This window comes from Petromyzon marinus, chromosome 4 (assembly GCF_048934315.1).
Source record: "Petromyzon marinus isolate PM22_M1 ecotype Great Lakes invasive population chromosome 4, UKy_Petmar_22M1.pri1.0, whole genome shotgun sequence".
Lineage (NCBI taxonomy): Eukaryota > Metazoa > Chordata > Hyperoartia > Petromyzontiformes > Petromyzontidae > Petromyzon > Petromyzon marinus.
This window is the reverse complement of record NC_133670.1, coordinates 7,506,194-7,532,308: the sequence shown is the minus strand read 5'-3', so window position 1 is coordinate 7,532,308 and position 26,115 is coordinate 7,506,194. Positions and strand designations below refer to the sequence as shown.

At 42.3% G+C, this 26,115-nt stretch overlaps 1 protein-coding gene across 3 annotated transcripts in view; it reads right to left on the bottom strand.

Annotated features, from left to right (window-relative positions):
• LOC116938794 (zinc finger protein 385D-like) overlaps positions 1-26,115 on the bottom strand; it is an 89,913-nt gene that overhangs the window by 25,819 nt on the left and 37,979 nt on the right. Inside the window, exons 1-3 of one of the 3 annotated variants that reach the window (XM_032946433.2) lie at positions 15,650-15,747; positions 5,709-5,834; positions 577-715 (exon numbers count right to left, since the gene is read on the bottom strand). In XM_032946433.2, coding sequence (XP_032802324.2) covers positions 577-715; positions 5,709-5,834; positions 15,650-15,652 — 268 coding nt within the window. In that variant the 5' untranslated portion in view covers positions 15,653-15,747. Of the gene's footprint in view, positions 1-576; positions 716-5,708; positions 5,835-15,649; positions 15,748-26,115 lie in introns of those variants that run through there. The other 2 variants (XM_032946431.2, XM_032946432.2) reach the window with 2 other exon arrangements.

Genomic DNA, 26,115 nt, shown 5'->3' with positions numbered 1-26,115 from the left:
ACTGGCTTAGGATCTCTAACATATGAACACTAGTTTAACACGTAGGCTTTCGCGACCAATATTATTCATAATAAAGGTTTTTGGGTTAGATCGCGTTATTTATAAATGTGCCGTAACCCTCCACCACCCGACACGGCCAATCAGCAAAAAAGTGTCACGTTGACAAAAGACAATTAGTTCACTACTTTAGCCCACCGGTGTGTTGAAGAGTGAATCCATATGAACACTAACCAATGATCACGCAAGTAGAGGGTTAGTTTGATTAGAACCTTTGAATTAACCTTGATGTTAACTGAATGGTGGGGCATTCCTTCACAAGTGGGCATGGGCAGGGGCGGAGCCAGGTTTTCAGGCCAGGGTGACATTCAACAAATTTTAATTTCAAGAATGATTAGAGAGTCAGGCTGTTGAACTAGACGCCATCGGTTGGCGACACACTCTGACAATGCAGTTGCACGGAGTCCACCAGACCGAGTGTCGTACACTTATACGCAGAATGTCACCCCTGTCACCCCCCCTGGCTCCGCCCCTGGGCATGGGTATGATTATATTATTACTACCGGGGTTATCCCTTACCAGCAGGACGAGGTGGGCTGCTGAGTTGACGGCCATTTTTGTTGTCCTCGGCAGAGCTGCCGGTTGCCTCTTTGCCACCCTCCAGGGCCTGGAGCCTCCTCGAGTGCTTGGTGCCCTTGTAGTGAGCCACTGACTGGCTCTGCACACACAACAGTGATGGGGCACCTTGTAAAAGTAGCACTCCATGAGAATAGTTTTTTCCCCTTTAACCTGGCAACAAAACAGGTGTTAAGTTTCTACATCATTAGACCTCCTTTGCCAGTACCAAAATATAAGAATAGGGTTTTTCCCCTTTTTTCTGGCAACAAAACTGAAACCTTTTTACAATGATTCATGTCTGCATTAACCACAATACCTGCAGTCAAAATGCAAACAAAAAACATACTATGATAATATATGCATTGTCCTTGAAACTGATTGGTCCACACCAAGGGATGGCTTTCTTTTGAGCCTCGACCCAATTGGTGCTCGACCAGATGACAAGGAATCATGTCTGCATAAACCACTATGCTTGTGGTCAGAATGCAAACAGAAAACATACTCTGATAATATATGCATTGTCTTTGAAACTGATTGATCCATACCAGTCAGCTTTCTTTTGAGCCTCGTCTCAAATGGTGTTAGACCAGAAGACGCCAAAAGGCGTACAGCTCAAAGACAATGCACTATCAGAGTAATGAGAGCTTGGGGTTAGCATCTACATCATGGGACCTCCTTTGCCAGGAACCAAAATATGATAATATGTTTTTCCCCTTTTTCTGGCAATAAAACAGGTGTTATGATGTTAAAAGACCAAACTGAATCCTTTTACAGGGAATCGTGTCTGCGTTAACCATAATACTTGTGGTCAGAATGCAAAAAACATACTCTGATAATAGTATATGCATTGTCTTTGAAACTGATTGGTCCATACCAGAGACAGCTTTCTTTTGAGCCTCGTCTCAGACGGTGTGAGACCAGAACACGCCAAAAGACGTCCTCTATTATCAGAGAATTATTTCTGTTTCCATTTTGACCAAAAGTATTGTGGTTAATGCAAACATGATTCCTTGTAAAAGGTTTCAGTTTGGTGTTTTAACAACTTAACACCTATATTCTTAGTTTTTTCGGTAAAGTCACGTTGAAGAGAAACAACAAAATAACAAAATATATATAAAACAATAAAAAATTCTCACGACGTTTCGACCATAACTCAAACGGTCATCATCAGGTGTGTCGGTTTGCATAAATTTATTTTGAAAACGGCATATTTATTTATATATATATAAAAATAACGTTTGCGTCACGCGCAACGATGGCAGTTTGCCAGGACTAGTCCATCTATTTTTTGAAAAGAGGAGGGGGGAGACGAAATTTGTTTTTATGTATGCTGTCTGAAAGGCACTGTAAGCGTGAACAATCAATCAAGAAGTGAAATGATTTATCAAATCTTTCCAATGATTGCTAAGATAGAATCCATCTTCTCGGTTGAAATTGTCTCTGTGTTTGTATATGTGGATAGCCTCATGAACGAATCTCTCATGGAAGCCAGATGGCTTACAAAGAACCTCCGTCTTGGAAAAGTCAATGGCATGTGAGCCTACTGAATTAGAACAATGATCTGCTACGGCCGAGGTGTTGGTCCTACCGTGTTTAAGGTCTGCTTTATGTTCACGAATGCGGTCCGAGATATGGCGTTTGGTTTCTCCAATGTAACTACTACCACAGAGGCAACTTAGTTTGTAGACACCAGGGTATTGTATGTCCGGAATCACATATTTTACAGACGGAACCAGATCACGGATTTTATGTAATGTGTTGAAACGGACCTGGATCTTGTGTTTATTTCCCTCATTAAAATTCAAATCAATTTAGAACATTTTTGACATGCGTTTTTCTGGATTTTTTTGTTGTTATTCTGTCGCTCACTGTTCAAATAAACCTAACATTAAAATTATAGACTGATCATTTCTTTGTCAGTGGGCAAACGTACAAAATCACCACGGGATCAAATACTTTTTTTCCCTCACTGTATCAGCTTCCATTCCACAATGAGTCGCATAAAATAAGAATTTCACCGTATCTTTTAAAATTAATATTAGGCCGGAAGCTGTGAGGAAAAAAATTAGACATTGACATTTTTAAAGGTCCTAATGGGAACCTGAATACACGGTAATGCCTTTGTCGGGGTTACTATAGGTCTTTTAGGACAAATTACATTAGAGTGTTAACATAAAATAGCATTCAAATTAAATATACTTCATTACTTTACACCGGTGTGCACTTTGTGTTAATATGTTCCAGGTCTGCAGGTCCATTAAGGTTGGCAGATTCTGGAGAAATATACTCGAGCCACTGCTCTTATTGACTCGAGTTTTGGCAGCCTTGGGAGCCGTTCCTGTGATTATTTTTACATTGTGGCAATAACAACTCACACTTGGGGGAATATTGTGGTGAAAGAAGTAATGACTAAAATGTTATTATAATATAGCTAATGACCATTTTGCACATTCATAAGAGTCAATAAGCTGACTGCTTCACATGCCTATTAATGGATTTATTTACACCTTTGACCATTTTAAATGCCTTTTTTACCATTGGGATGATGTATGAACGATATCTCATGCTACATATAAACGTAGCTCACTACGTTAACTACGTGACAATATTCTTACATTTAACTTAGTTAAAGAATGGAGCGTGTGTATAGTATTTGAGGGATCCACTAAATAATTTCTCAAAGTCTCTTAATTCTCAACCCATTGGAAGTGTATTTCGGCATATAATTGTTACTTCAGGTAAATCCCAGTACAATTGATATACTTACGCATTCATGAAATGCAGTTGACACAGCTGATCTCTGTTTTAGGAGATACGGTATAATACACGTTACAGTATTAAACGTGCAGTATCGTGAACATTCCAATTAGATGATGGGCTGAGCCACTTCCCGCAAGCTGACCAGATTAATAATTCAGTAAATCGCCTTTTAATTAGCCAAGTTATTCTGCCTCACGGCAGGTACGGTGGTGTGCGTACACAGGAATTTCCTGATATGGTGTTGAATTTGGTCACGTGACCAGGAAATTACGATTTAAGATTCTCTAAGCCACGAGGCAGGGTGTCAGCCATTACACAGAGTACAAAATGGAGGCACAAATAGGGTCTCAGTGAAGGCAGGTGCATTTGTTCATTGTGGAACTTTAAGAAGAATTGGCTGTAAGTTCGTTTATGTTCTTATAATACTGGGAATGCTGTTATGTTAGGATTGCCGTTATAATGCTGTAAATGCCTTTATAATGCTGATAAATTATGATATGAGGCCTAGTTAACAACGAAGCCTGCCACTTGCATTATTGTGAATGTTACTTGTAACTGGATAAGTCGAGTCAGACTTGTACACATGTAACTTTAATGCGATCTTGAGAGCAAGGATGAAGAAGTATCTCATCCACAGTTCAGTGTTATGTGCAGCGCTGTACATTTAGGCTGCAGTATGGTGATTACACGATGTGACCTTATTAAACACAGTAGCTTATTCTCTTGTATAGCTGTTCAGTGCTAATGTAGGTGCCTGGTCCATCCAGGATCTATTGTTGAGTTTCATGTTATCGAATACAATGTTATGATGCTCATTGTGTTCATTCATTGTATCGATATTGCAAGTATTAACAGATGCTGTAATTTGTGCTGTGTTTATCCATCAGTTTTACCTCGTTCTATTAATTAAATACGTTTGGAGTCGGGTGTTTACCCTGGCTCTGAAGGTTTATTGAATGCAAGGTTAACGACTCGGATAGTGGTGCAACGCAGCGCACAGCGAGGCGGAGACACAAGTATATCCCCACACTGAGTCTCTCCTGGCCATGCCTTCCGAGGGCTGTTCGTGCTGCTTAAGTTCGCTCCTCCCATTGTCCCCGCCCCTTAAAAATGTAGTGCGGTATTCGTTCATTTTTCACGAACTTGCTATCTGCGAATTTGGCTATCCGCGAATCACATTTAGAACTATACACGACTTAATCGAGAGAGAGAGAGAGGAGAAAAAGAGAGAGAGAAAGCAAGTGATGAGATCAAGTGACGAGAGTGAATGTGATGTGAGAAAGTGATGAGATAAAGTGATGAGAATGTGATGAGAGAAGAAGCAATGAGATACGTTAATATATTTCTAGTATTAAATATTAATTTCATTTACCATTTATTTGTATTATAATTTTCATGGATTTAATAGCTTATTTATGTTTTTTTTATATTGGTAGGAACCTCCTGGTTACACCAGCTCGTCTGTGGGAGGGGTAGGGCTGGGTGGGGAGGGAGGGGCTGGGTGGGGAGGGAGGGGCTGGGTGGGGAGGGGAGGGTGGGGAGGGACTGGGTGGGGGGTGGGAGGGAGGGGTGGGACTGGGTGGGGATGGGCTGGTCACCCCGTAGTGCCCTTATAAAACTCAACGTTTAACCTACTCACGCCGGCTTGTGCCCGCCCTCACAGTCGGCCATATTTGCGGAATACACCACGTGGTGCCGCCATTGACGCTGGCCGTTGACCGAGCAACCCAACGTTCCTACCAGCTCCCTCCGCAGGAATGTGTTTCATTTAAGGTGATTAATTTCGGAGGCCAATATCATTATCTGCCAAATGTGCCATTCGCAATCGTGTTCGGAAATGTACACCTCGCGAATAACGAGGGAATCCTGTACATTGCAAAAATAATCCTCTCTACGTTGTCATATCCCCACCCTCATCCCACCATACCCTCGCGAGTCACGCATTTGCTCTCCCAGTACAGCATATTGATGTAGGCGCATTTAGAGGCTTTAGACATCCAAGCCAGGAAAACTTACCATGTTCATCTCGAGCACTTTCTCATCCCACAATGCACTCTCTGGGGAAAGGTCAACCGGCCTATATGTTAACCTGAATCACAGTGTGCTCTGTAGTTAAGCTTAACCTTAATTAACTGGTCAAAATGTTATAACGTTACATTTTGTCTCGGTACTCATTCGAAAAGTTCGGGAGTGGAGTGTTAGGCAGATTTATTATTCTAAAACAAGCTGGACCTATCTACACCAACTTCCATTTGAACTCAGGATACATTTTAGGTAAAGCCCCATTTGCCCAACAGTTGCACACGTGTCACTCGGGAGGGTGAGAGGTGGACCTCAGAGTTGAAGCGGATCTGGCAGATGTTGCAGCACAGCACGTGTCTTCTCCTGGGTGCAGACGCAGTGGCAGAATTTGGGACTCCAAAGGAATGGGAGAGGACAGCCTTCTGCATGGGGTCCATCTTCAACAAGCAAAGGAGAGGGCACAGTCATCAGCAAAAGCATTTATTTTTCACTCTGCCCTCTCTGAAGCCACATTTGTAAGACTGTGAGGTTAGGACTGGGTGACAACTGAGATAGTGCTGAACTTGTACTCGGAGGATGTAGCCCAGCGCTGTGGAGGCAAGGTTTGGTGAATCACACAATGTCGTGAAACTCCCTTCTCACTCATGGACTTCGAGGTTTCCATACTCTGGCTTTCCAGGAGATGGCACTACAGCAGGTGTTTCATCTGTATGGGATAAATTTCGATTTAAAGCTTTCATGACTGCAAGGATTCATCTTCTTTGGTTCTTTCGGTAAAGTCACGTAGAATGAGAATAAAATAATAAACTGATAAAATAAAATAACACAATCAAATTCTCACGACGTTTCGGCCACAACACAAGCGGCCTTCATCAGGTGAAGGGACGAGACTATCTGGAGGACAGCGCTGGAGCGAACACAGCCAAGCTCAGACCACGGCCTTTAAGCTGTGTGAGAAGAAACAGAGCGCCTTGACAAAGGAATTAGCATAGAATTTAGCATTGAAATAGCTGAGTGATTAGCTTGTGACTGGTCACAGAAATGGCTATGTTAAAGTCAAAGCCTACACATCCACAGAGGCACCTAGTACAAATCAAACAGGAGAATTTAGCATTGAAATAACTGAGGGATTAGCTTGTGACTGGTCATAGAAATAGTTATGTTAAAGTCAAAGCCTACACATCTACACATCTGTATGGGATACTTAGAGCAGTGTCCCGCGTATGCGTGGGGGATTTTTTTCCCAGGAACTCTGACTTTCTCCCACGTATAAACACTAATCAATTGGCCGATAGCACCTTGATACGTGGAGGACTGCTGAGCTTGGTGGTGGAATTTGGCACTGACTCACCGCCTCCAAGTTGTCCTCTCTCTTCGAGAGCGAGGGAATACCGTGCGGCGCATTACAAGTTGACATTATTATTCTTATTATTATTACTGACCACGGACACATGGTGGGCTGAGTTGGCCTCAGACGAAATTTCAATTGTGAATCATGCACTCTTACCGCACGGCCACATGCTCGGATTCTGATAGACAGAGAATAAGTATTCCGTTCTGGTTACCATAAGTTGGTCATCGCTGATTGTACGCTGAACGTGATTGTTTTGTTTGAGAATTGCTTAATGTATGCAGAGTTTACATATACAAGAAAATCGAAAATTTCAGAATGGATGCTTTTAGAATGGACGTTTGTGACGGCAACTTGGCTTTAGAGGCTGCTGATATTGAGCTAAAGGCAACAGTTAGGTTATCGTGTGTGGAATTAATCATTTGGAACGTGGTTTGGTTTTTTAGAATGTGAGGCCAAGCATTGCATCCGTTAAGATGATGGTAAAGGTCACAGCTGAAAATATTCACACTGGTGCCACTGATAAAGTGTAGTCTTTAAACACTTCCAATTATCTTTTAAATAACAACAGTGATTACCTGCACATGTTTCATCCTTTTTTAAGTGACACATTGGTTACACAAGTGACACTATTTCACGGCACAAGTAATTGCAACAAAAAAGTAAACATCCCACAATAACACAATTACAGTGATACATAAACACCATGGAAATAGTTCTGTCCGATGCCTTTTAACACAATGTCGGTGTAAAATGTAATGTATGGTCATATTTTCTAGATTAAATTGAAATACAATATCAGATTATACAAAAGCATTATCTGACTGCATGGTGCTGTGTAGAGCCCTCAACTCACAATTTTAAAGTTGCACGTTCCAATCCCCGTTTGGGGGGTAATTAAAATGTATTATTAGTCTTCTGGAGTTCGTAAATATGAGTAACACTTTGTGAAAACTTAACAGTGGTGAGTCTATGGGCAAACTGGCCCCTACCATACGCATGTGGAATTTCCATTCTTCAGGCCTGCCAAAATATATTAGCACTGTGACGTAGCCAGGAGCAGGTAGACGATTAAAATGTTTGCTTTCGCATATTCTGCAATAAATAAACTGCATACTGCAATACGTTATAACAACAAATGTAATAAGTGGAATTTGCATATCATTACAATGGTGCTAAGCCAACAACATTCAATTAATGTGCTTTAGAAACTAAAGTAGAATTTCCCTACTTTATCTTCCCAGATGTCATGTCCAGTCAATGCATGGCATTATAGAACTTAATGCAACATATTATATATAAATCAAAATTGAATGCAACATATTCACTCTGGGAGGAGCAGTGGCATCAATTCGGAGTACACTGCACTATGTACCTTGTGACCCGAGTTTTATTACCAACCATGGTTAACATCAATGGAGGGTAATATTTAAACTGGTCCTGAAGCTCCCTTTACCAAAGAACTCCGACCCGCATGGTGAAGTATGGTTAAACACCCCCGCAAATTGCCAACACTGAGTGCTGCGCATTTTCATACAGCCAGTTGATTGAGAAAGGGCTGCAAATAATTGCTACTGTATTCTTATAATGATTTATCATCTTCATTGTAATGGCGACCTAAACTCTCCATTTTCACTTTTGTAGCCTTGTGCACAATGTGATGACTACATGCATCTGCAGCACCTGCATGCGCACGCACTGACAATGCAATCGGTTTGTGACCGGAATCAATGGCTGTGGACCTCTGTTCTCGACTCCAATTGATATCCCCACCATGTTGCTGCATAAAAACACATTTGCATGCAGGATCCGTTGAATTTTCAAGTTGAAATTGGAATAGACTGCACTTGTAAACAGGACGTTGGAGCCAACGTGGTCATTTGGAGTGTGGTTTATTACCAGCATGAAAGTGATATACATCTTTTTTTTTAGACATTGCTACGAGTTTTTATTATATTATGCTACGTGGTAATTTTAAGTTTGTAAGACAAAATAACCATTACTTTTAAACATAAAACACTAACATTTTTATTTCCATCGTACAATACCAGCCCTTAAAATTTTAATTACACACCTCTGAGCGCACGATACCTGTGAAAGCATTTACGTAAGAACATTAGCAGCTAAATTTTCATTTTACCATACATATTCCACCATACAATGCTGTTGTAGTAATTACTTTAGCAGTGGACTGTGTGGCTTTATTGTGAAATAACTCATTATTATTAAACAATTTTATTGTGAAATAACTAATTATTAAGAAACAATGTTTTATTTACTATTTTTTATTTAGCCAAGTAAGGCCCACTGAGCTACATACAGTAGTTCTTTTTCAGAAGCGACCTGGCCACACATGATAGCTCAACGAAGTGGCTTATCTATGTGGGAATTTATCGCAGCCAAATACTCTAAAACGCATGATTCTAAATGTGGAGGGAAAAACGGGAGGACCCGGAGAAAGATCCACATGACCACAGGGTGAACATGTAAACTCCAAATATACAGGCGTCAGGGTTGGGATTGAACCCACCACCTCTTTTATACCAGCCAAGGTAGTTAACATCTCGCCACCGTGGCACCTACATATTTTGATCAGGGCCAGTTCAATAAATGTTTTTTTTAGTTCTTAAAATTGTAATTGTTTACCTTAATTTTTCACTCCATGCCTGGTGTGGAAATTATATGATTTGGGGTTAATATGCCATTTCTGGAACATTAAACACGGCTCTTTCCCTACTTATTCTGGCATGCCTCCAAAGGAAGAAACAACCAAAACCCATTTTGGTGCTGTTGTGTCACTTTAAAACAATATTGATCCAGCGTACCATGACAGTGGAATTTTAAAAAGGCTGCCCACTGTCGCACCTCTCTCTCTCGTCCAAACTACAGAATAGCGTGCCATCATTCAAATGCACCTCGAACTGAACATTAAGCGACTCCAACAACGGTGACATTGCCAGGATGACGGGGCTCCCACATTATGATTGGATGAGACAGGACTCCATGATAGCTGTGACATCGCCGCAGTACACTATACAAACCATGGCAGATACGGATACCTGATGCACAAGTGGAAAATTAAAAACTCTGCAGTGTGCGAATGTGGTCATTCAGAACAAACCGTACAACATTTAACGACGTAATGGCCGATCCACAAATACGGAGGAGACATCACAGCAACCCGATTGAAGGATCGTAACCTTATCGTGGTGGTGGGAATTGTGTATTTCGATGACCCCCAGAGCTATGTCGCCTGGAGTCTTGTACTCCTGGTAGGGTCTCCCTTGGCGAACAGATCTGGGGGGGGGAATTTCCATACAAATAACGGTCCAAACAAAAGCCCCTTATGAATGGTAACCCGGTCAGGCCCAGCCTGAAATGGCTATGTGGCGCCATCCTGTGGGCCCACCATCCGCAGGACGAAGGATGAGGGGCGGGTGCGATGCCACTATGGCAGGAAGAGGACCTTGGCGATGGACACTCGCTATTGGGATGTGGAATGTCACGTCACTGGGGGGAAAGGAGCCGGAGCCAGTGGAGGTGGAATGGTATCGACTCGACATAGTCGGTCTCACCTCCACACACAGAAATGGCACTGGAACTAAACTTCTCGACTGGAGGTGGTCTCTCTCCTATTCCGGAGTCACCCCTGGTGGGAGGCCCCGGGCGGGTGTGGGGATACTCACAAGCCCCCGGCTGGGCGCTGTTCGGTTGGAGTTTGTTCCAGTTGATTAGAGGATCGCCTCAATGAGAAAGGAAAACTCTGACTGTTGTCTGCTTTTATGCACCAAACAGCAGTTCAGAGTACTGGCCTTCTTGGAGATGGTGGGTGCAGTGCTCGACAGAGTGCCACCTACTGACTCCATAGTCTTACTGGGCGACTTCAATGCTCACGTAGGAAAAGATGGAGATACCTGGAGAGGCATGATTGGGAGGAATGGCCCCCTAATCTGAACCCGCACGGTGAGATGTTATTGTAATTATGCGATAGTCACGGAATGTCAATAACAAACACCATGTTCGAACACAAGGATGCTCATAAGTGTATTTGCTACCAGAGCACCTTGGGCCGAAGGTCAATGATTGACTTTAAAGTTGTATAATTAATCGGACCTAAGGGCATATGTTCTGGACACTCGGATGAAGAGAGGAACGGAGCTGTCAACTGATCACCACCTGGTGGTAAGTTGTATCCGACGCTTGGGGCACCAACCAGATAGCAATGGAAGGCCCAAACGAATAGTGTCGGTTTTCTGGGAACATCTGGCACAAGACCCAGTGCAGAAAGATTTCAGCTGCTACCTCCGGGAAAACTTCTCCTACACTCCAGGGGATGTCATTGACATTGAGTCCGAGTGGACGATGTTCAGGATCTCGATTGTCGATGCAGCTGCGAAAAGCTGTGGCCTGAAGGCAGTTGGTGCCTGTCATGGCGGCAACCCTAGGACCTGAACTATGCTCGGCGTCCGCAGTGATGCGGGTGCTGTACCGTTCCATGGTAGTGAAACGGGAGCTGAGTTCTCGAACAAAGCTCTCAGTTTACCAGTCGATCTACTTTCCCACCCTCACCTGTGGTCATAAGCTTTGGGTAATGACCAAAAGGATGAGATCGCGGGTACAAGGGGCTGAAATTAGGTTTTTCCGCAAGGTTTGCCTCGGAGTCGAGCTGCTGATCCTCCAGATCGAGAGGAGCCAGTTGAGGTGCGGATGCCCCCCGGTAGACTCCCCTTGGAACTCTACCAGGCACATCCCACTGGGCAAAGACCTCGGGGCCGACCCAGGGCACGCTGGCAAAACTATGTCACTCGGATGGCCTGGGAATGCCTGGGAATTACCCAGGAAGAGCTGGAGTCGGTCGCCAGGGAAAGGGAGGTTTGGACCGCCCTACTCAACATGCTGCCGCCGCGACCCTCACCAGGACAAGCGGATTGAGAAACGAACGAACATCGCAGCGACGATGACACACTCTGCTGCTCCTGACGCAGTTTCCTGGCTTGACCACCTGAATGTGAAATTGTAGTTGTTGCTTTGCATCTACATCATCAGCCATACGAATGAAGAAGTACTCTATTGCACACATTCAATTCTTTGTTCTCATTATTGACACCTAAAACACAGCCGAGGTGCGTAACTTTTTTTCATTTATATAATGTAAACACATTTCTCTTTTCCACTTGATATATAAGCAGCTATTAACCACTTTCATTACCATACGATGACTCGCCATAGAAGTGAAATACTAAGCGGGCGAATGTGAGAAATATTATCTTACGTCGAGAAATTCTAACAGTAGTTCACAGCAGCATTATCTCGTTGCATAAATAAAGCACGTTAAACATGAACCACGAATTAGTGTGACATGAGAAAACTCGGAGAGGCGATGCTCTCTAATATGCTAAAGCATATCTATGGAAACTGGTCTCGAAGGGATGGGTTCAGGCTCTATATAACTCGGTATGGAATAATCAGTGACACGAGAACCACCATTTATAAATCAATCATCGACATGCTTGTATGGGCAAAAGGAGGATGGTATTGTGATATGAATGCTCTTGTGTCTGTCAGTGTATTGATGTATTCACGCTTGGGTGATTTTTCTGGTTTAAGAATAAAACATGGATTATAAATGAATTACTATCAGTACAGTATTATTGTCCTAATCAACCTAGCCTCTTCGTATATCAAACAATTAAACTTGGCTCATTACCAAAATAAAGCCTTGATTGGAGAACAAATATTTGCTATAGATTACAATACAAGTTGGATTTAAATACATCTCAATGTATCTGCATTTAAAGATGCGTCATAGAAGTGGGACATGAGCACTCTGTGGAAAAAGCCATTTATTTTATTTCAAAATAAAGTTTTTTTGTTAGATCGCCTAAATATAAATGTTGTTAAACCCGCCACCACCCCACACAGCCACTGAGTAAGGTTAGTCACATAAACAAAAAAATGCCAATTGGTTACTACTTCAGCACACAGGTGTGTTGGAGAGTAACCCCACAACATTTACAATTCCAGTACGACGTTTCTTTGTTAATTACAATTTGCATCATCAGGCGACAGCCGTAATTGTGAAGAAGTCTTCCGGTTTCGGTCTTAAATAGTTAAGGTGATGTCCTCACTGTGAGCCTATCAGGTGCGAAGACCAGAGGGGGGTCAATGTAGTCGTATACATTACAATGGATCATGTTCATCTGAGAATATGCAGTAACTATAATTGGCTGGGTTATTCACAGATAGTCAAATACATAATGCTTGTATTTATGTATTCCACTAAAAGAGAAGAGAGGAAGGCCTTGAGCCTAGCCTTGAACTGGGGCAGTCAGCACCGACAGTGGGGAGAAAGATTTCCTGAAATTGGGGGCAGCAGAGGAAGATGAGCGATCTCTCAATGAGACTAATAAATATTGTACAGAACAGAAAACCGATTACCATGGTGTATCATGTCTGCTCACTGGTGAAAATTGCAAACGTGTAATTCTTTAATCAGTGAAATATATTTGGTAAATTACTGTGCAGTAAATGATATTACACTTATGTGGAGACCTTTTTTTAAAGTGCTGGAGGATATATTAGTTATCTAAATTGAGTAGAGCGGTTCATTTGGAAATGGCATAGCGTACGGTGACCTACTCTTGTGAGCAGGGTCACAAACCGTGAATTCTCGCAGTACACAAGAAATGCATTGAAATTGCAGGTGGTAAAATTTTCATCTTTATGATCATCACCGTCTCCCGCAATGTTGCTTCATGCTCTTCGTACCCTTTTATTATGGCGTCATTGTGTGCATTGTCTCCTCAGAAATTGTTGCGTTATGCGTGTGAATAAAACCTGTGGGTAAAAAAATTGATATGCAGCTGGATTAAGTCACGAATAGGACCGTGAATGTGCATGAACACAGATAGATATGACTTTTATGATGTATAAATCCGACAAGGTAAAGCCATTTAACCAGCTTAAATGTGCCACGATACTCAAATTTACAACCCACGAATGAAATAATACTCCGCAATGTATGGTGTGGCACTGTCGCATTTAAACACATGCAGGTACGCATACATGAGCTTGTTTTTATGTCCAGATGAATGGGTCTTTATACAAAGACCGTTACGTTTGCCTGATTCAAAATCAAATAATTTCACGTCCTTTACATAAAAGCTACATTATTTCCATAAAAGAAAACGCCTTTTCACAATTTTCTGCATTATGCAAACAAGTACCTGAATACGCCATGTCCTCTGCACCCTTATGTATAATGGTTCACGGACACCTTCCTGGCAGGTACAATGTTGTGAAATCCACACTGACAGAAGCCACCATGTCCACCCTAGCACTCATTGCAGTGGGCAAGCCGCCAAGCGGAATACCGCCTGAAAATTGAATTGTAAAAGATATTATTTCATTTTAAGCCAGACCACACTTGGACCGTTCCGCCGAAATCGACTGGGACACGGCGCCTTGCAATCCACAAGTGGAATAAAACGGGGCTGTTCGCAAATATATCAAAGTGCGTGATCGTAACTCTGTCTGCAAAAAAAAACCCCCCACCAAAATAAATGACAGCAAACAGAAAAAACACACGCGAACCATGCACCCAATAATCTCATAGTTACCACATTTGCACCATAAATATAGTTGACTCGCTTATAGTTGTCCTTTACTGCCTATGGCAGACAAACACACTCTTCATTCACGGAACCTGCGCGAGTATTCCACAAATAATGTTCCACACTCGTAGAGATCGTCCTGTCGAGGCAACGTTGTGTCGGCTAATGTGTGGAGGTGCAAAGTAAAACTGTACAGGTATCCCTCGATTTACACAAGGGGTGCGTTAAAAAAAAAAACGCGTAACATGAAACTTCGTATATCCGAATGGCTTATCCCATTGATTTGTTACTAAAACATGAGGGATGTGTTTCGGACAGTCATTACAAGTCTACACCTACAAAAAAATATGCACACCTATATCACTTTTCACAATACAATAAATAATATTGAAGATATATATTAAAATGATTGAATAATAATGAATACAAATTTTCAATCATTTACCTTTACAGGGAACTCGCCAATATATCTGCATGCTGGAATGCCTGGCAAGGTGATGCGGAGGCGTTACTGTTGCACTGTGGGAATACCGTGACGTTGTCAAGGATGCTTCTTGTTTGACGATCTCATGGCGTTTGCCGCGTGAAATTTTGTTTACGCGGGACGGGAATTCGGTTTCGTTCATCGAAAAGTGTCTATAATTTGCCAATTGCGTTAACGCGAAATGTCATGAACGGAACATTTGTATATCGAGTTTATTAGCAGGTGTAATGGGATTTATTTTGAGAATTCGATTATAAATCACATTCAAGCTACTTTTGATCTTATTTATATAAAAATAAAAAGTTACGTTTCCTCTCTTACGTTGCTGTGTTTGCATGGTTAACTCCTGCTTGTGTAACTCCACAATGTCACCAACACAATACATGTGTCACTGCCTCTGGCACTTCAACGCAGTGCGAACTGTACGATGAGCAGGAGAATCTCCCCTCTACTCAAACGTCGAACCATTGCTTCTGCGACGAGAATTGTACTTCCCTGTAAATGTTCAAAGCATACAAATTAGCAGAGCAACCTTGCAGCACACCCAAACACATCTCATGGCAAAACATAAACAACTCTATCTATTCGGTGATAAAGGTAACTTTAGTTAATGTTAAAAAAAAGCAAAATGTGTTAAAACTGTATCGCAGATGATGTATGATTGCATATTGCGCAAATGAATGACCCCATGAGACAGCGTAACTGGTATAATAAAGGTTATCAGCTGTGGAATTTATGTAAATTTTATTATTTAGAAACGAAAAATAAACCAACTTGTCGATTGAGCACCCGTCAAAATCTTACCATGCCATGGCAAGTCCTTCTCGATGGGGATACGGGTCAGTGATGAACGAGCAATTGCCTCGCGCGACGGGTGGCGATTTCCCCGCGCCTAATCGGCATGCGCGTGGTGCGCACGACAGAAAACACTGCGGCAAAAGAGACCGCGACACGTCGAGCAGAGAGAGAGAGAAGGAGCGTTCCCTGTGCACACACCTTGGCCCAGAGGGCTCTCTTGTTACACTATGCAACACAATTTTTGTTCCTGGGTAGGAAGTGTTATTTCGTAATTATTTCGTAATTGCTGAGGCCAAATATATATTTAGAAATTGACCTATTTTCAATGAGAAAACTGGCGAATTTGTGTCTTTTTCGTTCGCATAACGTCAGAGAAAAACAACATGTGAATCCAAATTAACATGTATTTATATTAAAGTAATACAATAATGACTACAGAATATTTAGAAGTGAGTAGTTTTTCGAGATTTACGATTATACTGTAAATCACTTTCACGAATCAGCCACCAAAGTGTAGTCTTGCATCATGTTCTCGTTATACTGTCCTTGGTAGCGGCGTTCAAAGTCCAGTATATCCTGGTGGAAGCGCTCGCCTTGCTCCTCTGAGTACGCTCCCATGTTCTCCTTGAATTTATCAAGATGAACATCAAGGATATGGACTTTGAGGGACATCCTACAGCCCATTGTGCCGTAGTTCTTCACCAGAGTCTCAACCAGCTCCACATAGTTTTCGACTTTGTGATTGCCCAGGAAGCCACAAACCACTGCGACAAAGCTGTTCCAAGCTGCTTTCTCCTTACTAGTGAGCTACTTTGGGAATTAATTGCACTCCAGGATCTTCTTTATCTGTGGTCCGACGAAGACACCGGCTTTGACCTTTGCCTCAGACAGCTTAGGGAACAAGTTTTGAAGGTACTTGAAGGCTGTCGACTCCTTATCCACAGTTCTGACAAATTGTTTGATAAGGCCCAATTTGATGTGCAGTGGTGGCATCAGCACCTTCTGGGGGTCCACCAGTGGCTCCCACTTGACGTTGTTCCTCCCCACAGAGAACTCGGTCCGCTGTGGCCAGTCCTGCCTGTGGTAGTGCGCCTCGTGTCCCAAGGCGCCTCGTGTCCCAAAGGCAAAGATAGCAGGGAAACTTGGTAAAACCGCCATGGAGACCCATCAGGAATGCCACCATTTTGAAGTCTCCGATGACCTACCAGCCGCACTCATCATACTTCAAGGCGTCCAGCAAGGTCTTGATGCTGTTGTAATCCTCTTTGAGGTGCACCGAGTGAGCCAGGGGAAGAGACGGGTACTTGTTACCATTATGGAGCAGCTTAGCTTTGAGGCTCCTGGATGAGCTGTCAATGAAGAGGCGCCACTCATTCTGGTTACAGGCGATTCCGATTGCCTCGAACAGACTGGTCACATTGTGGCAGAAGCAGAGCCCTTCTTGACGGGTGAAGAAGCTGCAAAAAGGTTGGTGACACTTCCTCTGATCTGCTACTTGCACACTTTTATCCAACAAGTTCCACTGCTTGAGCCTTGACGTCAAAAGCTCAGCATTGGACTTGGTGAGACCAAGATCTCTGATCAAGTCGTTGAGGTCTTTTTGGTTGGGGTAGTTTGGGTTTCTCTCTTCAGCTCCACCTCTGAAATTGTCATCTTGATCTGCAACGTCTTCTTCGCTCTCTGACTTGCTGCTCTCTTCTAAAGACGGCTGCTCTCTCTCCGGAGGAGTGGGTACGGGGAGCTCATGGCAGTGTGGCACGGGCGATGGACGAAGGAAAGTCCGGATACGTGATAGCAGGTGCATTATTGCCAGTCCAATGTTTGGAAGGGTCCACCATCTGTACCATCCTACAAAAATAAATTTATTTCACCCGTGACTAATGTGTAAGAGATTCTCACAACATTTTTCATGTATGATATATTTTATCAATAACATTGAAAATTATACTCTTAGTTTTTTCGGTAAAGTCACGTTGAAGAGAAACAACAAAATAACAAAATATATATAAAACAATAAAAAATTCTCACGACGTTTCGACCATAACTCAAACGGTCATCATCAGGTGTGTCGGTTTGCATAAATGTATTTTGAAAACGGCATATTTATTTATATATATATAAAAAAATAACGTTTGCGTCACGCACAGCGATTGGCAGTTTGCCCAGGACTAGTCCATCTATTTTTTGAAAAGAGGAGGGGGGAGACGAAATTTGTTTTTATGTATGCTGTCTGAAAGCCACTGTAAGCGTGAACAATCAATCAAGAACTGAAATGATTTATCAAATCTTTCCAATGATTGCTAAGATAGAATCCATCTTCTCGGTTGAAATTGTCTCTGTGCTTGTATATGTGGATAGCCTCATGAACGAATCTCTCATGGAAGCCAGATGGCTTACAAAGAACCTCCGTCTTGGAAAAGTCAATGGCATGTGAGCCTACTGAATTAGAACAATGATCTGCTACGGCCGAGGTGTTGGTCCTACCGTGTTTAAGGTCTGCTTTATGTTCACGAATGCGGTCCGAGATATGGCGTTTGGTTTCTCCAATGTAACTACTACCACAGAGGCAACTTAGTTTGTAGACACCAGGGTATTGTATGTCCGGAATCACATCTTTTACAGACGGAACCAGATCACGGATTTTATGTAATGTGTTGAAACGGACCTGGATCTTGTGTTTATTCAAGATTTTGGAGATCTTTTTTGTGATCCCAGCAATGTAGGGTAAAGTGATGGTTTTGAAAGGCTCCTCAAGAGGGTTCTTCTTCATGGTTTGAGTGATAGCTTTGCGGATTGTATAGTCGGAGTAACCATTAGCCCTAAGAGCTTGGTGTACGTGCTTGAGTTCACTGCTTATGTGTTCCTGGTCGGATATGCATTGGGCTCTATGATACAGAGTCTTGATGAGAGAATTCTTCTGTGATGGATGGTGGTGGGAATCCGGTTTCAGATAAGCATCCGTATGGGTAGCTTTCCTGTAGACAGAGTGGCTCATTGAACCATCAGGTCTCTTTTTAATTAGGACATCCAAAAAAGGTATCTTGCCATCTATTTCGACTTCCATGGTAAATCTAATGGCTGGGTGTATGGAATTGATGTGGTCGAAGAATTGGTCTAGAGCAGGCCGGCCATGTGGCCAGATGACAAAAGTGTCATCCACGTACCTCTTCCATAAGGTTGAGTGCAGAGTGGCAGTCTGGATGGCGTCAGTCTCAAATTTCTCCATGAAAATGTTAGCTATAACTGGAGAAAGGGGGGAGCCCATTGGGGTGCCCTCAGTTTGTTTGTAGAAAGTTCCATTCCAAGTGAAGTATGTATTGGTTAAACAGTGTCTCACCAGGGGGGGTACCTCAGTGTTTAGTCCTTGATGAACCAAGTCTTCAATGATTGCAATGGTGTCAGGTACAGGAACCTTGGTGAATAAGGAAACTACATCAAAACTGACAAGCAGGTCGTCTGGGGACAAAGAAAAACCCTTGATTGTTGATACCAGGTGAGTAGAATTTTGTACCGCAGAGGTGGTCTTTCCAGTGAAAGGACGCAGGATTTCAGACAAAAAACGAGCTAGTTTGTAGGTGGGGGAGCTGATAGTAGAGACTATGGGACGAAGAGGTGTATCAACACATAAGCAGTGAACTCAAGCACGTACACCAAGCTCTTAGGGCTAATGGTTACTCCGACTATACAATCCGCAAAGCTATCACTCAAACCATGAAGAAGAACCCTCTTGAGGAGCCTTTCAAAACCATCACTTTACCCTACATTGCTGGGATCACAAAAAAGATCTCCAAAATCTTGAATAAACACAAGATCCAGGTCCGTTTCAACACATTACATAAAATCCGTGATCTGGTTCCGTCTGTAAAAGATGTGATTCCGGACATACAATACCCTGGTGTCTACAAACTAAGTTGCCTCTGTGGTAGTAGTTACATTGGAGAAACCAAACGCCATATCTCGGACCGCATTCGTGAACATAAAGCAGACCTTAAACACGGTAGGACCAACACCTCGGCCGTAGCAGATCATTGTTCTAATTCAGTAGGCTCACATGCCATTGACTTTTCCAAGACGGAGGTTCTTTGTAAGCCATCTGGCTTCCATGAGAGATTCGTTCATGAGGCTATCCACATATACAAGCACAGAGACAATTTCAACCGAGAAGATGGATTCTATCTTAGCAATCATTGGAAAGATTTGATAAATCATTTCAGTTCTTGATTGATTGTTCACGCTTACAGTGGCTTTCAGACAGCATACATAAAAACAAATTTCGTCTCCCCCCTCCTCTTTTCAAAAAATAGATGGACTAGTCCTGGGCAAACTGCCAATCGCTGTGCGTGACGCAAACGTTATTTTTTATATAAATAAATAAATAAATATGCGGTTTTCAAAATAAATTTATGCAAATCGACACACCTGATGATGACCGTTTGAGTTATGGTCGAAACGTCGTGAGAATTTTTTTATTGTTTTATATATATTTTGTTATTTTGTTGTTTCTCTTCAACGTGACTTTACCGAAAAAACTAAGAGTATGAATTACTGCAGTCACGAAAGCTTTAAATCAAAACATTGAAAATTGTTAAACATTTTAAAATTTTCAACTTTTACAATTTTTACTAATTTGATAACATAAAATTCTGAGCAACAACTGTCCATCTTACTTTTCAGAGTTTTTTTTTGCACTGCTCGCAGGTGAAATGAGGTGCCCAGGGTTTGTCTTGATCTCCGACAGGCATGCCGAAATATGCCTTGTTGTAGGCCTCACACATCTTAGCAGATGCTTCCACAGAGGACTTTTTCGCTCTTGCCTTGATAAATTGGCCGCAGACATAGCAAAATGCGTCTGCCGGATGCTTGCAGCCTCTTGATGCCATCTCAGAAAAATGCAGATATGTATCCACTTAGGCAGCTGGAACTAAACTGAACTGGTGGGCTTTAAGGCCCCTGTATTTATACTATTTATATTACTGGAAAGTTCTAGAAGTTACTCCAAGTTTACTCAGCACTGAATCTATCTGCAATGTTCTTGAAAATAGGTAAATTTCAAAATATCAATGTCCTGGTAACAAACGCAAAGTTTTTGGGGAATAATATTCATTTTCTGTAATTTAGATGTATAAGCAATTAGGAAATAACATTTACTACCCAGGACCAAAGAAAACTGTTACACAGTGTTATCGATGGAGAGTGCGTGCGGATTAAGAATTGAATGTGGAGGGAGGGCAGGGGGTCACGAAAAGGACAAGGGACCAGGCCCATAAATATGATGAAGGAAGAGTTATATGCTGGCAAGGAAGGTGGGAAAAGGGGGACGGGGGTTTGAGGGGAGGGAACCGAGACAGATACAGATTGGTGGGAAGAGGAGAGGTGTATAAAAAAAACTAAACTAAACGATTTTTATTTTATTTTACCAGCTAACGCCCACTGAGCTGTATAGCTCTTTATCAGAAGCGACCTGGCCACAGAATGATAGCTCTACGAAGTGGCTTAAAATGTGCACATTTCTAGAAGCCAAATACTCCAAACGCATGTTTCTAAATGTGGAGGGGAAAACCGGAGGACCCGGAGAAAAATCCACACGACCATGGGGAGATAGAGACACACAAACTCCAAATATACAGACGTCAGGGTCGTATGCAGGAGGTCGAACACACAACCTCCTCCATACCTGGTGATGGAATTAACATTTCGCCACTGTGGCGCCAACAGGGGAGACAACGTGGAGGGACTCCGAGAAAGGAAGCTTTGGTCGTCAGCGACAGTGCTTGTGCCCTGCAAGTGGTCGTGTTGACGTTGATGGAACAATAAAGTTGCCTTACCAGGGCCACTCGAATGGACTCCCTTTCACCAGCAGCCTTCTCATTTATTATTCACCCTCCCCCTGCAAATGCTGTGCAGCAATGTAGCTGCATCCACGAATGCAGCTACAGGAGGGTTCATGGAAAAGTATGTAGCCTGACATAAATGAATGACCTTGAAAAAAAAAGTCTTATATGTCAACATACCACCCTTGGAGTGCATTGAACTTGGTTCACTGGTGTTTTAAGACTTTAATCCCTACCCTAAACTTTTCCTCTGCTCCTCAAAGCACCTTTTTTTAAAAGTACATATCGCTGTTGTCACCAGGGATTCGTCAGATATTTACACTGAATTTAAATCCAGCTGATTTTTTCAATCACAATTTAGATCCAGCCAAAAAGTAAATAGTAAAAAAAAGTTAGAAGCAAGTTCGTGAAATATTGACCTTTACTCAAGGTTAACTGTTTTGAACAGCGTGTAGCTGTTGTCTTCATTGCTTATGGAACGATTGTGTAAAGCTCCTCTAAAGATGTGATGTGACAACTGCACTATAACTGGCGGCATTTGTGAATGAGAATATCAGCCGTTTGTGCAATGGCCAGAAATATCAATACAGAATGCATCATATTATAATATTCTATAAACCTGCAGCTAATATTGATTCACCAAGCATATAACCGGTGTTCTAGACTGCTGTGGGGCTATATTGTCAGCAGAGGTCCGTCGAGCAAAATCCATGATAAAGGTTTTTTGGGTAAGAGCGCACGTAAATGTAAATGTCATAAACCCACCTCCACCCGAAACAGCCAATTAGTAAGGTTTGTCACGTGAACAAAACGTGGCAATTGGTTACTACTTCAGCACACCGGTTGTGTCTCCCAAGCGGCCCATCGCGGGTCCCAGGCCATGCAGTGTCCGCAGCCTCCAGTGAGGAGGCATTGAGGTTCAGCCGCACAATTTATCTTCCAGCAGTGTACTATACACTAATATATACATTTTTAATTCTGTACATTAGCCGTACAAATTATACTTAACACGAGAAAATATAAATCATATTTTACGTTCAAAATACGAAGAAGAAAAAAATCATTTCTGTTTAATGTTTGGGTTCATGATTATGAACCATGAACCAACCCCTAGTTTTCCATTTGCCTTTGAGTTTTCAGATTGCGGATTTGCTAATTGTGGCAAAAAGTATATTTGCTGAATTCTATGAGCTCATTCAGCAGTGGTGGTTAAAAATGATTTCATTTTCATTTTTAAACGGTCCACCAAAGTTTAAAGCTGAGGTCTTTTGTGGCGTTTTGGAAATGTACTGAGGGCTTTAACTTCGTGAATAAAGCCAAAATTTATTAAATCTCAATTGCTAAGTTTCCCATACGTTTTCTTTCGCTCTAAATGTGTATCATGTGGGAATATTTAAATATATTCTGGTGCCAGTTTATTAACTTTTGGAGCTGAAACACACTCCCCTCGGTGCTTTATTTTATCACCGTGGTGCCAGATTTAGATCCGCACTTGCCAACAGCATTTACAATCTGCGAAAGATCATCTCCCGGTATAAAAAACATCGCTGCTCCTCCATCTGTTTGGGAAAATGTATACATTCACCATGCTCAGCTTTGCAAGAATGATATATACACACGTATGAAAATAAAATAAAAACATATAATCGCTTTCAAAAACTCAAGCTATTGTTGAACAAAATAAAACAAAAGATTATTGAGCTAATTACTGCATAGAACATCAATGTATTTGTATTAAGTTTGTCTTGCGGCGAATGCATGAGAAGGAATCGAAGTCACACATATCCGAGCCATGTGCCCCTCAACCTCCAATTGAGGCACTGGTCTGAGGCAAATTCTGTGGCCAATACATCACTGACAAATACCAACACTTCTGTGTTAAGTCAGGTGTGGTGGGTTGCACATGTAAAACAAAAGTTTCGAGGTGAGGGTTGGATGGATTATATTCATTTGTGAAACTCCCAAAGCTGATGGGCTTTGAAGTGGACATCCGTGTTTTCAGGTTCATGGACACGTCTGTGTGAAACTCTGAATGTTATCCACTCAGATGCAAGTTTTCTGTGGGTATTTCAGTTTCCTCCAAGGTGCAAAATAGTAATTCATGGAATTGACCAAATATCCAAAAGCAGCACCCTGCTGAAAATGCCTTGAGATTCAGTCAGGCTTTCACGGATTAAGAGGCACAACAACACGACTCAAGAAGGGGTTTGCTTGTCATTCCACATTGTTTTGGCAGGATGAAGGCCAATTTTATGGGAGAGTGGAATTATTACTAGTATTATGTTATTACAAATATTCTGTCCCTCCCATTCTGTAAGGTACTGTAAAAAGTTGTTGAAATTGTACTTTGAATGCAGGAAGTTTGCCATGCCAGAAATGTTCCTTTCTCCGTAGCCTAATCCACCCCATATATGAATGTTGCACATGGTCTATGGGGCATTGTAATGGTTTAACACCTCATCTAATGTGTAATTTTCTTGAAGAGTAATATCTACCATGGTCAATTATAAACAAGCACCTCAGCACATGCTGGTATTTGTTAATGCAAATATTGAGCGATGCTCGCAAGATATCCAATTTATACTGTTACGTATATATATTTGCATTCACACCAATGATAGCAACATTATTGCAATTGCAGCAATGTGACAAAATCATATAATACATTTGCAGCATTGATTGCCAAAGTAAAAAAAATATGTAAAATATACTGAAAACTACTCAAGGGATATATTATATACTTATATATTGCTTGCTATTATAAATAGATTAGGAACATGGACACTGAACCAAAGCTGATGAGTGCACAATGAAGCGAGGAGAGGTGGTGCACGCTTGGAATTACCTTTGAGAGACAAAAAGAGGAGAGAACTTTAAAAACATCACATTTATTATTCGTGTGAAAAATTTAGTGTGATTGGATCGGACATGCCACGAGCAGCGACAACGGGTGGTCGCCAAGACTAATGTCAGAGTCGCAGCTCGTGCGCGTGTACTGTGCGCGGATTGGTACGTCACAGGACCGAGATAGATGGTGACAACTTTGAAAGGCCTTCCTCTGGCAGTGGGTTGAACATCGATGACAATGATGTTGATGAGATCTGGCCAGATGTTAAGAAAAAAAAAACGTCAAATAGTGATGTTTCATGATATATATATGAATCATGTGATCCATCCTGTATGACTCACACAGCTGCATCCTCCAGCTTACACCTTTTCGGCAAACATCTCACATCACTCATCCTTGCCATAAAAAAAAAATCCCTGGCAACTATTGGCCACACACATTGTCACTCTCATGGCACACACCTCTCACCACACACCCTGCCACCTCTGTATGAATGTACGTGTGTTGAACTTCTTTCGCACCGTACGTAGTCAACCGCACTAAGTCAGTTCTAAAGAAATGATTTCGTCAATCCAGATTATTTAAAAGTGCATAGCTCCAGTGGCTTCCTAATATCGGAAGGAAGAGCGTTCCAGAAGCACATTTGAAAGCGCGCGATGCAGTGATCGTCTTTGTTTGATGGTTAGCCAAAAGCCGCTGCGATGATGATCGGAGTTTGCATGATGGTTAATGCTCCTTGACGGGATCATCAAAAGGTTTTGTGGTTCATATCCCAACATTGTGAACTAGAACCCTTATATTTGTCAGTTGAATGCTTTAACCAGTATGTTATGTTGTTATTCAGACGTCATGTGTGTTGGGCAACAGTCTAGAGTCTAATGTTTTCTGAAATCACAGCTCATTTTAGTTATTTCCTCGCCTGGTATGCAGGTGGTAGTGGGTTCGATCCCTACCCTGACGCGTGTATATGTGCTGTTTGCATGTCTCTCTCCCCTTAGTCCCATGGATTTTTCTCAGGGTCCTTCGCTTTTTCCCTCCACGTTTAGAAACACGCTTTTAGAAAAATAGCTGTATAGCTCAGTGGGCTTTACCTGGTAGAACATTTTTTTTATTAAATAAAAAATAGTAATAATTGCTCAGTGCTTCATCAAGAGGTCATCATGGCCAGTGCTGTTGTTGGTTCTTTTGTGGCGACTGACTCAGAGACACTAAGAGTACTAGGCACTCTGTTTATTAACAGCCTTGACAGTTCACACTTTAGCAACTACGGTTCCCAGTCAGGACAGCTGGCAGACTGCCTGACTGGCAACGCCGAGACGGTGAAGACGGAGACGACGACGAAGACCCCAGCAGCAGCAGCACGACGGAGACTCCCCTCCAAACGACAGCCCCGAGGTGCCCTCCCTGGACTCCTCTTATACTCTCAGCGTGGCCTGGCTCCGCCCCCGGCCACGCCCCCCTTCCGTCACCTTTCCCCGACATCCCTCTCTCTGGACTATCACGTGACCTGCTGTCAGTCAGGGCTGCTGTAACTACAGATCCCCTGCCCTGCCAGCAACAAGCGCTATGCTGCTAAGTGACCGGTTTCTACGTCACTACACTTTTATAAAATCACAAGTTTATGACCCTATCCGACTGTTCAAATCCGAGCCTCCTCCGTATGCAAACTGGGTCGCCGGTACATCACAAAGTGACTTCACACACAAGAGTAATGCCCTCGAAGAGATTGAACATATAGAGTACTGCACTGCATATCCCTATTAGCCGAGGCAAGCTACCACCTACAAAGCATT